The sequence below is a fragment of the Anopheles coluzzii genome, chromosome 2, assembly GCF_943734685.1.
Source record: "Anopheles coluzzii chromosome 2, AcolN3, whole genome shotgun sequence".
NCBI lineage: Eukaryota > Metazoa > Arthropoda > Insecta > Diptera > Culicidae > Anopheles > Anopheles coluzzii.
The window spans coordinates 15,675,441-15,687,239 of NC_064670.1; the positions used below are offsets into that span (position 1 = coordinate 15,675,441).

The window sequence follows — 11,799 nt, forward strand, 5'->3', positions numbered from 1 at the left end:
TTAGGGCCAAGGAAGGGGAAGGGAGGTACTGCTTGTTTTAACAGTAAATCGAAAAAAACAATCAATATTCATTGGCGATGGTTTGTAATATAACACACCAACCGAAAAACACACACACACACAGCAAGAGATAACAGACATTGTTCCGGTTCTCTGTTGTTGCGTTGCGTTGCCTCTTTTAATGATTGCATCGAATGCATCGGTGGAGTGCAGCCGCCCGTTGAGCCCACACACACACACACACACGGCCGTGGGATCGTGCACCACACACATACACACATACACACACAACGACAGTGGAGCGATGTTCGGAGCTTTCCAGCAAATCATTGCGATTGCGATCGCAGACACCATTGCATGCTGTGTTTGTGTTTGTATGTGTTTGCTATCGAAATTGCTGCGGACACACACACACTCACACAACGCCACCGGACGTCCGGATGCACTCAGCACTGGTGGCTTCGACGAAAATCCGATGCGCGGGTGCAACGAACGCACCTTCCCGTCCCACGATCAATCCTTGCTTCCACAACGCAATCTGCACATTGCTATATCTCGCTCCTTTTCTCTCTATCTCACTCTCTTCCTCTATTTCTCTCTCTCTCTCTCGGTTTGTTTCCTTCTCGCTCATGAAAGCCGTAGGTGGCTTCTCAGCGGCAACAATAATAACAACCCGCAAACGCTCTGTCACACAAGAGACCGTCGTCGTGTTTCGGTGTTTTGTCGACGCTGCGGCCTGTGGCTGCACGATGACAGCCGCCGTCTCCATACCGAAACAACAGCAACAAAAAAAACACCACCCTCCAGCAATACCACCGTCCATCCCACACCCAACCCAAGCGAAGGTGATGCAAACGAAAGGGCGCCGGATAAGAGGGCCGTTCGCTGTCTTCTTCTTTTTTCTTATACGTGTGGCGCAGTGTGTAGCACCGACAGGAATGGGAGGATGGGGGGGGGAGGAAATTCGCTACAGTTGGTTTTTACTGAGCACACACACACCCAAGAGAGTGAGCGCGAGCGAGCAAGAGAGTGTATGTGTGTGTGTGTGTGAGAGAGAGAGAGAGAGAGCACCCGACAGACGGCAAGCGTGCGCACACACGCTCTTGCTGCTGCTGCTGCCGCGCTCACCGTCAAAATCCCACCCCTTTCCTTCCCTGTGTTCCCTGCTGCAGCACAGCAGCAGACATCCGCCGGCTTCTCCTCCTTTCCGCTCCTATATTTACACACGCGCACGCACACACTTGCATGGTACACATATCAACGCAACGCATTGGCTATTTTTTTTTTCTTTTTCGTTCGCTACTTCCTCCCCCAGAGGGGTGAGGGGCGGGGGAAGTGAACTGAACTGACCGAAACATACTGTGGGACACTTCGCCTCACGATGGACAGTTGAAATTGCATTTTCTTCACGCGCACACACACTCACACACACACATTTCACGCACACGTTGCTGTGTTTGAGCCCACCGCAAAAATTAAAAAAAAAAACGTATTGCTTTTTTCCACATCTGTCATAGCAGCAGTCGCTTTCTTCCCTCAACCCTTTTCCCCCGCCCCTTGACAGCACTTGCCCAACGCAACGTAAAATGCAAGCAACACATACACACCTATACACACACGCACTGCCGTTTCCCTTTGCAAACTATTTGATTTAAGAAAAATGGATTCGATTTCGCCGTTTTCCAATACTAACCATTCACTTGGGCGCACCAGACACACACACACACACACCCAATGACATCCCACGGTGCGATGCGGAATGTTCACGATGTGTGCAAAAAAAAGCACCCTCTCCCCATCCTTCCTGAACGGGGGCAAATGACGACGGCTTGCTTGGACCGCCCCCCTGTCCGGTACAAGGCTTCACATGCGTTTGTTTCTTCCGTTGTTGTTTTTCTTGTTTTCTTGTCTTCCTCACCGTGCGTGTACCGTTGGTTGGGGGCTAATTTTCGCAGGGCCAATTGTGTGCGGTGCCACGGACAAACTTTGTTTTACTTCATTTCACTGCCGCGGCCTGTGCAACACACACGGAGCGTGGACGGGCTTATCCACCAGCATCCAAATTTGACGCACACACACACACACGCGCGCACACAAGCGCGCACCGTACACAGGGCAGCAGTGATGATGAAGCCCTTTCTCTTCTCACTAACACCGACGTGCACACATGTGCAGACACACGCACACACACACACACGCACCCCTCGCACCGTCGTCACAACATCATATTCTTGCAAACATTACCCTGCTGCACAGGACCAGACGGGAAGACAGACGGGCAGCCAGGCAGGCTAGCAGCAGCCAATAGAACGAGGAAAAGTGAGGAAAAAAAGAGCTGAACGGGATGTGCTAGTTCTGCGGGGTGAAAATTTTCGGCACGCTGCTGCCACTGCTGCTGCTGCTACTGCTGGTGCTGCTGGTGGTGCCGCTGCTAATCCCACTCACTTACACTTGTCAGTCGGGTTGCTTGTTGGCTTTCCACAAGCGGTTTCACTAAATCTTCACTGGAATAACAATTCCAGCACACAGCAGGCTCGGCCACCGCTTTTCTTCGCGCAATCTTCCACGGTCCGGAGGTACTGCTCACGATTCGCGTCCGTGTGTATATCTTTCTCAACAAGATGGCGCGGCTCGGTAGCACAAGTATTCAACCCGGGGCGGGTTGATGTAAACGCGCGACCTCCGACCGCCCGACGAGCTACAGCGAACATGCCGGATTCGAACATCGAAACAGGGCCCGACAAGCAAATCGTTGCGAGCTCGTGAACCATCCTAGCGCTAAGATATTGGGATCAAATGCGACGAGCCCGGCGAAGGTTTTTGGTGAACCATGTTTGGAAAAGGTGGGATAAGTGAGGGCAAGGTCAATACATCTTATCGAAACTGACAGCTCTGATTGTTGTAAAATTTGGTGGGTTAACGACTGAATCGACCACCATTAACCCACGAGGGTTTAAAGTGGCTTTACAGTGGGTTCCCAAGCGCCACATAGTGAGCTTAAATGACTGGAAAATCAAATATACAGTGGAGCGCCGTTTATCCGGGTATCTTTTATCCGGCTATCCGTTTATCCGTGCTGTTGAGAAATGACAGTTCCATACAAAGGTGACATTGCGTTATGAGGAGGATATTTGAAAAAGCGGTTAAAAGAGCACATTGTCATAACAAAAGACACGATAATTCAAGGCAAATTTCAAATATACTTATGCGAAAAACATCAAGTTAATAAAAACTGGGTTCCTTTTATCAAAAAATAAGATAATTTTCCAAAAATTAATCAGGAATAGGTGAAAAAATATATCATTTGACTCATTATCCGTGTTATTCGCATATCCGGGCGAGGTCAAGTCCCGAGAAGCCCGGATAAACGGCGCTCCACTGTATCCATAGAAAAAAAGCTTGGTAGCTTCGTTGATTTGCTCCATAGCTGGTGTTTTATAATTCATCGTTATATTATTGCTGTCTTTTTCTTGCAATGTGTTTTGCCTAACTTCATCTAATCATAGTATATATACGCTTCAAACATTCCGAGCAAAAATCTATATGAATTGTCGTGTGATGAGATACATGGGTATCAACTTCAACGACTGTCACTGAAACACCAGCTTCAGTGCTGGTGGTTTACATTGGAGTTTTAGTATATAAACAATCGTATCGCGGTTTAAGTTCTAGCGATGCATAACTTGAATCCCATACAATCCAAACCATGATACAATACAAGATGAACGCTCTCAAAGCGAAGAAAACTCCACTGTGTGGCTATACCACCAACAGATGGCGCCACCAGCTTTTTGCTATTTTCAGTCTTTTTAGATTCCCTTTAGTTTGAGAGCTTGAGCCGTTTAGAACCCGTTTAATTATCGTTTAGTGGATTTGTGGTACTTGGGATTAACCTGTTTTTATCAGTATAATTAACACTATTTTTTCAATTGGAAACATCGCTATCTTTTTAATTCTTCTTCTTTGGCACAACAACCGCTGTCGGTCAAGGCCTGCCTGTACCCACTAGTGAAGTGAGCTTGGCTTTCAATGACTTATTATTACCATAGCAGGATATTCAGTCCTACGTATGGGGGCACGGTCTATTCGGGACTTGTACCCATGACGGGCATGTCTTTACGTTGTACGAGTTGACGACTGTACCACCAGACCGACTTATTTTTAATTACTTGTAGAAAAAGTCAGAATAAAAAAATATTCTAGACGTGTAATATAACTTTCTCAAAACTGATAGAACCACTTTGCTGTGAAAATTTAGTAAAGCACTGAAAACGTGTCTTTTACCTTTAAGCTTAGAAAAGCTATAGCTTAAAAACGGTAGCGAGTTGAACCAAACCGCACAGTTATAAAAACTGATTTAGTTTATTCAATTTTCTTCAGAATATTGCATCGACAAATGATTACGCATTGTAAAGTCATGAGCCTCCAAAGACGCTGGCTTCCCGGGTAGCCCGGTTGCCTCGAATATGATATTTTTTGGTAGCCATTGACAAGAATCATTTTCTGAAATATTTATTCATTTGTTTTGGAAATCTATTCAAACAATCCAATTAACCATAAAATCGATTTTTGCTGGGATTTCCAACTGTATTTTGAAAACCATGTTCGAAAAATTGTTTTGCCAACGTAAAATGGGAAAACTGTCAACCGGGCAGATCCAACCACTAGGCACCGTCCAAGGATCAGAGGTGTGCAACATCACTTTTTACCGATATTCACCATTTTAAAGAAAATAGTCACGTTTTGTGCGTTTATTTAGTGTTTTCAGCAGACATAAGTGTAGTTTCTAATAATTTGCTGTTCGTGGTTAACTTCATTTTCAAGCAAATGTCCCCAGCTTGGTATAATTACAGGTTTTCCCCCGTTACCCGCAAACCAATGTTGCTAGTCCCTGGATGTAGGTTGAAGAACTTTGTTTTGAATCTGCTGCTGCTGTCGTAGTCGTCGTCGTCGTCGTCGTGGGAGGGTTGGTGGAAAAGGGTGAGAAATTGGTGTGATGTACTCGTTCCGTATGTGCATAGCGTAGTGTTTTGGTGCAATTTTCTCCGACCTAGCGCGACGAAACCCTCTGGGAACGCAGCGTTTTTGGCTCCCGAGGCTACTGCGTCCTAAATCGAGTGCGTGTCCGAGGAAAACCCTCCTCACAGCTGCGTGAAAACAATGTCGTTTTTCAGTTCACGCGACCATGAAGGCTACGTTGGCAGAGAGGAACATATGGTACGGCTACACTACACTAGCACAATGGACTGATCTGTCTTATCTGAAATTCATGTTGTTCGTTTCATTTCCCGCAGCGAAAGCTCGAGACGGCCAACTCGGAAGACGACACCGACATGGTGGAGCTGGCCCTCGGAGGACTTCACATCGCGGAAGGCGTTCGCCCTACCGCGGGCGGTCCATTTTCCGCCCTCACGCCGTCGATGTGGCCACAGGACATACTGGCGAAGCTGGGCCAACCGGATCCGGACGAACCGCCGAACCACCAGCCCGACTATCGGTTTGACGAGTTCGGGTTCCGGGTGGAGGAAGAGGACGGTCCGGAGCAGAGCTCGAACAAGCTGCTGAGCATACCGTTCATCGAAGATCCGGCCCAGCGGCTGCAGTGGATTGCCCATCTGGAGTTTTCGCACAACAAGGAAGCGACCGAGCTGACGTGGGAAAGCGTAGACGTGGTGCTGCCCCGCACGGAAAAGCTCCGCTCGATGGTGCGCGCCGGCATTCCGCACTCGCTGCGCCCCCAGATGTGGATGCGGCTGTCCGGGGCGCTGCAGAAGAAGCTCAAGTCCGAAACGAGCTACCAGGACATCGTGAAAGCCTCCTCGAACGATCAGCTCATGACGTCGAAGCAGATCGAGAAGGATCTGCTGCGCATCATGCCCACGAACGCGTGCTTCAGCTCGCTCAACGGGACCGGTGTGCCGCGGTTGCGCCGCATTCTGCGCGGCATCGCCTGGCTGTATCCGGACATCGGTTACTGCCAGGGGACGGGCGTCATTGCCGCCTCGCTGCTGCTGCTGCTCGAGGAAGAGGATGCCTTCTGGATGATGGCCACGATCGTGGAAGACCTGCTGCCCGCGTCCTACTACTCCTCCACGCTGCTCGGCATCCAGGCCGACCAGCGCGTCATGCAGACGCTGATCGGGAACTATCTGTCGGCGGTGGACGACACGCTGAAAAGTCACGACATCGAGCTGTCGCTCATTACGCTGCACTGGTTTCTGACGCTGTTCGCGAGCGTCGTGCACATGAAGATACTGCTGCGCATCTGGGACTGGTTCTTCTACGACGGCTCGATCGTGCTGTTCCAGCTGACGCTGGGCCTGCTGAAGATCAAAGAACCGAGCGTGAAAAATTTGGAAAATTCGGCCCAAATCTTCAACTCGCTGTCCGACCTGCCGGGCGACATCGACGACGTGGAGCATCTGTTTGCGGTGTCGCTCGAGGTCGGTGGCTCGCTGTCGCCGATGGTGATTGAAACGCACCGCCGGCGCCATCTCGCCTACCTGATGGCGGACCAGGGCGGGCTGGTGGGCAATCCGGAGGCGGCAGCGAACCTGCCCAAGCAGCAGCTCGCCCGCCGCCAGATGAAAAAGTCCAAATCCATGCTGCAGACGATCCTGTTCGGCAGCGGGGCCGAAGGGGAGGACGAGCTGAAGTGCAAAAACATACGCACGACCGAGCAGCTGGTGGATTTGCGCGAAGCGATCCTGAAGGTGGCCCGCCACTTTCTCGCCATCGAGCCGAAGCTGGCGGCACACATCAAGCTCGTCGCGGACTACGGCATGGACAGTCACGCGAAGGACCACGAGAACTACATCAACGTGTCGCGGACGCGCAGCCGGCGGGCGAAGGCGCTGCACGACTTCGAGCGGCACGACGACGACGAGCTGGGCTTCCGGAAGAACGACATCATCACGATCGTGAGCCAGAAGGACGAGCACTGCTGGGTGGGTGAGCTGAACGGGCTGCGCGGCTGGTTTCCGGCCAAGTTCGTGGAGCTGCTGGACGAGCGGAGCAAGCAGTACAGCTGCGCCGGGGACGACGCAATCTCGGAGACGGTGACGGATCTGGTGCGCGGTACGCTGGCGCCCACGATCAAGCAGGTGCTGGAGCATGGCATGAAGCGGCCCTCGTTCCTCGGCGGCCCGTGCCACCCGTGGCTGTTCATCGAGGAGGCGGCGACGCGCGAGGTCGAGAAGGACTTTGAGTCGGTGTACTCGCGCCTGGTGCTGTGCAAAACGTACCGGCTGGATGAGGACGGGAAGGTGCTGACGCCCGAGGAGCTGCTGTACCGCTGCGTGCAGTCGGTCAACCAGAGCCACGATGCGGCCCACGCACAGATGGACGTGAAGCTGCGGTCGCTGATCTGTCTCGGGCTGAACGAGCAGGTGCTGCACCTGTGGCTGGAGGCGCTCTGCAGCTGCACCGAGATCGTGCAGAAGTGGTACCAGCCGTGGAGCTTCGTCTACTCGCCCGGCTGGGTGCAGATCAAGTGCGAGCTGCGGCTGCTGTCGCAGTTTGCCTTCAACCTGAACCCGAACTGGGAGCTGCCGGCGAAGCGGGAAGCCGTCCAAAGCCAACCGCTCAAGGACGGTGTGCGCGATATGCTGGTGAAGCATCATCTCTTCTCCTGGGATCTCTAACTGTCCGTTCGGCTGGCCGGTTTGCCTCGTGACTGTCCGCCCCTGTATCCCCGCTGCCTGTGCAATGTGAGATTAATCCTATGTTTTATTCTTTCTTTTCGTTTTTAAGTAGCAATGTGTGTGTGTGTTTGTGTAGCGGGCAAGCTAACTTTTAACATTTGCTTTGAATTTCTGTACCAGCGAGGACGAATACTTTCGTCCCGTGCTGTTGGTCACATCCTCTCACAATATGTCGTTTTTTTTTTGTTTTTAGCGTAAGATATTTTACCTTCCCCAGTCTCCCCCGTTTTGTTTAAGTTGTTACAGCATGAGAATATCGTTGATTTTTATTAATTAGTTATGTTTTTAACCAAAAACAAAAAAACAGTGATTGCTTATTGATTCGTTTCCTTACTTTCGGTACGCAATAACAGTATTACAAATTAAAACTTGCTACTTTTAACGGCTCAGCACAAGCAAAAGCAGAAGCTCTGCAATGGAGAAACGGAAAGAACCGTAAATGTGAGCTTTTAAAATACGGCCCCTCCCTAAATGTCGCAAGACTTGCTATTTTATATCATTATTTTTAATTCTATTTTTATAGCAGCAAGAAGAAGCGGTTTATTTTTTATCAAGCACTTGAACGTGTGTAACTGAAATGGTGTGTTTGTAGTGTTGTACAATCGGTTCGACGTTTCGTGTTCAACCGGCCGAAAAAAAGAGCTTCTTTGTTCTGTTCTGACCGGCCTGCATCATGGTCAGTTCCAATCGCTGATCGGTGAAACATGGCTTCAATCAAACCCCAAAAACCCCCGTAGCTAGACGAAGATGGTAAACTATTCGACTATTCCATACCTTATATATAGATGTGCGTGCGTGTGAGTGTGTATTTTATGATGTATGATTACAACAATAATACGGTTAATGCTGCTAATACGCATTGACCAAGTACAGAGTTCAAATATTTAAGCGCTTCTCTGCCTTCTAAACCAAACGCTGGAGTCGAACGCTGGAGGAACGGAAAATCAAATATACAGACAAAGAGACAAAACTGTACACACAAGTACTATATGTATATGCCTCTGCAACTATACACACTAGCAAAACTGAATAAAAACAAATTCCATTCTGTTTAGTGCGGGCGCTTTGTGAAGGTTGGACGGTTGAACATACAATCCGAACACACCGGTGGTCCGGTAGAGACACACGTGTCTTTGATCGTCGGATTCAACTTAAAGCAGAAATCGTTAATTATTTAATTTTTGAAAGTTTAGACTGATGATTATTACAGTTGATTCAAAGACCTTGGCTAGAACTCAGAGCTTGTAAGAAGTTAAATAGCAGACACGCGAAACTAGTTTCTAACCGTTTTGTGCCCCCTGTTTAAAAAAGCATACAGTGTATACAGTGCTACAGCCTGTCCGTCGACGGCATCGGTGGAGACACACATAGAGCAGCTCTTGGCAACACTGCCAAAACATCGAAGGCGGCAGCGGCGTGTATTTACGTTCCATTGCCGCTTGTCAAACTGAAGCGGTTTCCGTGGGTTTCAAAACATAAACCAAAAAGGAAGCCCGTCCTGCTGTTTTCCAGATTTGTGCCCCTTGCCACCGCAGAATGTTTTATCACGTAAGTAAAGCAGAACGCTGTCTGTAACGGTTTGGGTGATGCCCGTTGGTCATTTGTTCCCTCTCGTTCTCGCACCGTACTCGGGGCTCGTCTTTTGCTGCAGATATCCTTGGAGCATGAAATCCTGCTGCACCCACGGTACTTCGGGCCGCAGCTAATCGAAACGGTCAAGCAAAAGCTGTACACCGAGGTCGAGGGTACGTGTACCGGCAAGTACGGGTTTGTGATTGCCGTCACCACCATCGACGATATCGGATCCGGCACGATACAGCCGGGCCAGGGCTTTGTGGTGTACCCGGTCAAGTACAAGGCGATCGTGTTCCGGCCGTTCAAGGGCGAGGTGCTGGATGCGACCGTCAAGCAGGTGAACAAGGTGGGCATGTTTGCGGAGATTGGCCCACTGTCCTGCTTCATCTCGCACCACTCGATCCCGGCCGACATGCAGTTCTGCCCGAACGGGGCCCCGCCGTGCTATCGGGCGATAAATGGTGAGAGCGTGATTGCGGCCGAGGACAAGATACGGCTCAAGATCGTCGGAACGCGTGTCGATGCCACCGGTATTGTGAGTATTGGGGTGAAGTGCAATGGACCCTTTGTGGTGAGGGTTGGGAGATTAATTGTGTGTTCTTGTTCGTTTTCAGTTTGCGATCGGCACGTTGATGGACGATTATCTCGGACTGGTGGGCAGTTAAGCGTTGGATTTTTCGAACAACCGCGACGAATCGATGACGAGATTTATTTAAGAAGAGTGTATGTGTGTGTGTGTGTAATGTTAAGGTACAAATATATGTAGCACAATGACGGCACGGAAGTGAAAGAGTTGCTTGGCTGATAAAACGAATTTTGATGACAATCGATGGTTTCCGTACGATAAATAACCATCAGTTGATGGAATAACGAGCAATAGTACACCTTCTCGTTTGGCCTGGTGGCCTACGTAGTCATGCCGGCCTACACCACGCAACCGAAAAGAACCCACTGGGCCCTGAGCTTATGCGCATCCGGTATGCATTTACTCGCCGTTCTTTCACTTCTTCACGTCCCGTTTTCCCCGCCTCAATAAAACACGCAAATTTGCCGTTTTAAGCGTAATATCTCTTATTATTACTCCTCAAAACGGATCCTTTCTTCCATAGAAAGTATAATTAAAGATCCGCCAACACCAAAACACGGTATAGCTCCACTCCGCAGACAGACGGCCCAAGTGTACAGAAGAAGAGAAGATGCACCTCCAGCAAGGGAGGGACACCTCCAGCCCCAACCTCTCTTGCACCAGGGCTTACTCCATCTCCTGGGCGCGCAGCCGGGCGTTCGGGTTCGTCACGGCAATGGCGAGCTGCTTGGCACGCTCGACGATAGCCTTACGCTTCTTGGACGACACGGCGTGCGCAATCTCGGCACAGTACACACGGTTCTGCATCATCAGCACCTCCAGCTCGCGGACGTTGTGGACCAGGAACTTCTTGAATCCGGTCGGCAGCATATGGCGGGTGGACTTCTTCGAACCGTAACCGATGTTCGGCATCAGGTACTGTCCCTTGAAGCGACGGCGCACCCGATTGTCAATACCTTTCGGCCGGCGCCAGTTGGGCTACAGCAAGCACGATCGAGCGAGAGAACGGAAGAAAGCAAAAGACACAACATTAACAACTATCACAGGTACGCAGCAACTGGAGAATCATCCGGCTGGCGTATGTGGGCAAAGGCTACTTACAGCGAGTTTATCATAGCGATCCGACTGGTGGCGGATGAACTTCTTCGTCCGCTTCTTCACAATCTTCGGCTTATACGCTGGTCGCACGGCCATTTTTGCTTCTGAAAGGAAAACATATCAAAGCGGGAATGGGAACGGAAAAATGAGGTTAGAATTCACATCCTTCACCGCACGCCCCAGTGCGTTCGTCTGCATCTTCCACAGAACCAGATGTATTCCGACTTCTCTGTTGCAATGCTGTACAGCAGCAGTTGCAGGACCGAAACTAGGAACCGCTTCGCCAAGCTGTACCAATGCAATCGGTCACTTGGGTGAACGGCACACAACAAGCACACCATGCACACACGGTGGTGGTTGGTCGGCGGTGTCCGGTGGTGAGGAGTAAACATCACACTTTCGAACCGACATTACAGACACACCATGATGCGCATTGGACTTTCGGCACTAGTTTCGTGTTCCAGCGACTGCACACAGCAATTGGCGATGCAAAATTTGGGCAGGGAAAACACTTTTCCACAGAAAATTTCTTACATTTTATCGGAGCACAACACGCGGCAGATCGTTCAATGTGGAAGAACAATCCAAAAGAAGGGCCCTTGACGTTTCGGGCAGGGTTGTCATGTCTTCAGGTTGGCAGTACCGGGCGCTTTTTTGACAGACGACGTTTGACGGCGATTCAACAAGACAGTTGTATATTGGCCGTGTACACACGATTCCAACGAAATTCCGTGTAAGAAACAATAAAAGGATTTTCGGTTTGCTTTAAAGTAGGTGTGATGAAATTAGATTTTTTTATGAGTAGTGGTGCCTCAATAACATGCTCGTCATGGGTTC

The 11,799-nt window shown here is 49.9% G+C and overlaps 4 protein-coding genes across 8 annotated transcripts in view; 2 read left to right on the plus strand and 2 right to left on the minus strand.

Annotated features, from left to right (window-relative positions):
* The window catches only part of LOC120953020 (serine/threonine-protein kinase minibrain), a 60,933-nt gene extending 58,142 nt beyond the window's left edge, over positions 1–2,791 (minus strand). For 3 of the 5 annotated variants that reach the window (XM_040372672.2, XM_040372668.2, XM_040372670.2), the window contains exon 1: positions 2,450–2,791. The gene's annotated coding sequence lies outside the window, so the exon portion shown is untranslated. Of the gene's footprint in view, positions 1–1,693; positions 2,428–2,449 lie in introns of those variants that run through there. The other 2 variants (XM_040372671.2, XM_040372669.2) reach the window with 2 other exon arrangements.
* A 1,945-nt stretch (positions 2,792–4,736) lies between these two features.
* Positions 4,737–8,757, plus strand: LOC120950628 (small G protein signaling modulator 3 homolog). The gene is made up of 3 exons (XM_040368817.2): positions 4,737–4,980; positions 5,055–5,217; positions 5,295–8,757. The coding sequence occupies exons 2-3, from the start codon at positions 5,161–5,163 to the stop codon at positions 7,641–7,643; spliced, it is 2,406 nt and encodes an 801-aa protein (XP_040224751.1). The 5' UTR covers positions 4,737–4,980; positions 5,055–5,160; the 3' UTR covers positions 7,644–8,757.
* A 343-nt stretch (positions 8,758–9,100) lies between these two features.
* Positions 9,101–10,062, plus strand: LOC120952590 (DNA-directed RNA polymerase II subunit RPB7). The gene is made up of 3 exons (XM_040371990.2): positions 9,101–9,251; positions 9,355–9,813; positions 9,893–10,062. The coding sequence occupies exons 1-3, from the start codon at positions 9,240–9,242 to the stop codon at positions 9,941–9,943; spliced, it is 522 nt and encodes a 173-aa protein (XP_040227924.1). The 5' UTR covers positions 9,101–9,239; the 3' UTR covers positions 9,944–10,062.
* A 262-nt stretch (positions 10,063–10,324) lies between these two features.
* Positions 10,325–11,604, minus strand: LOC120951327 (60S ribosomal protein L32). The gene is made up of 3 exons (XM_040369985.2): positions 11,497–11,604; positions 10,966–11,066; positions 10,325–10,842 (listed from the first exon to the last, which is right to left on the minus strand). Exons 2-3 carry the CDS (start codon positions 11,056–11,058, stop codon positions 10,531–10,533), a joined length of 405 nt encoding a protein of 134 aa, XP_040225919.1. The 5' UTR covers positions 11,059–11,066; positions 11,497–11,604; the 3' UTR covers positions 10,325–10,530.
* Positions 11,605–11,799: the final 195 nt, after the last annotated feature.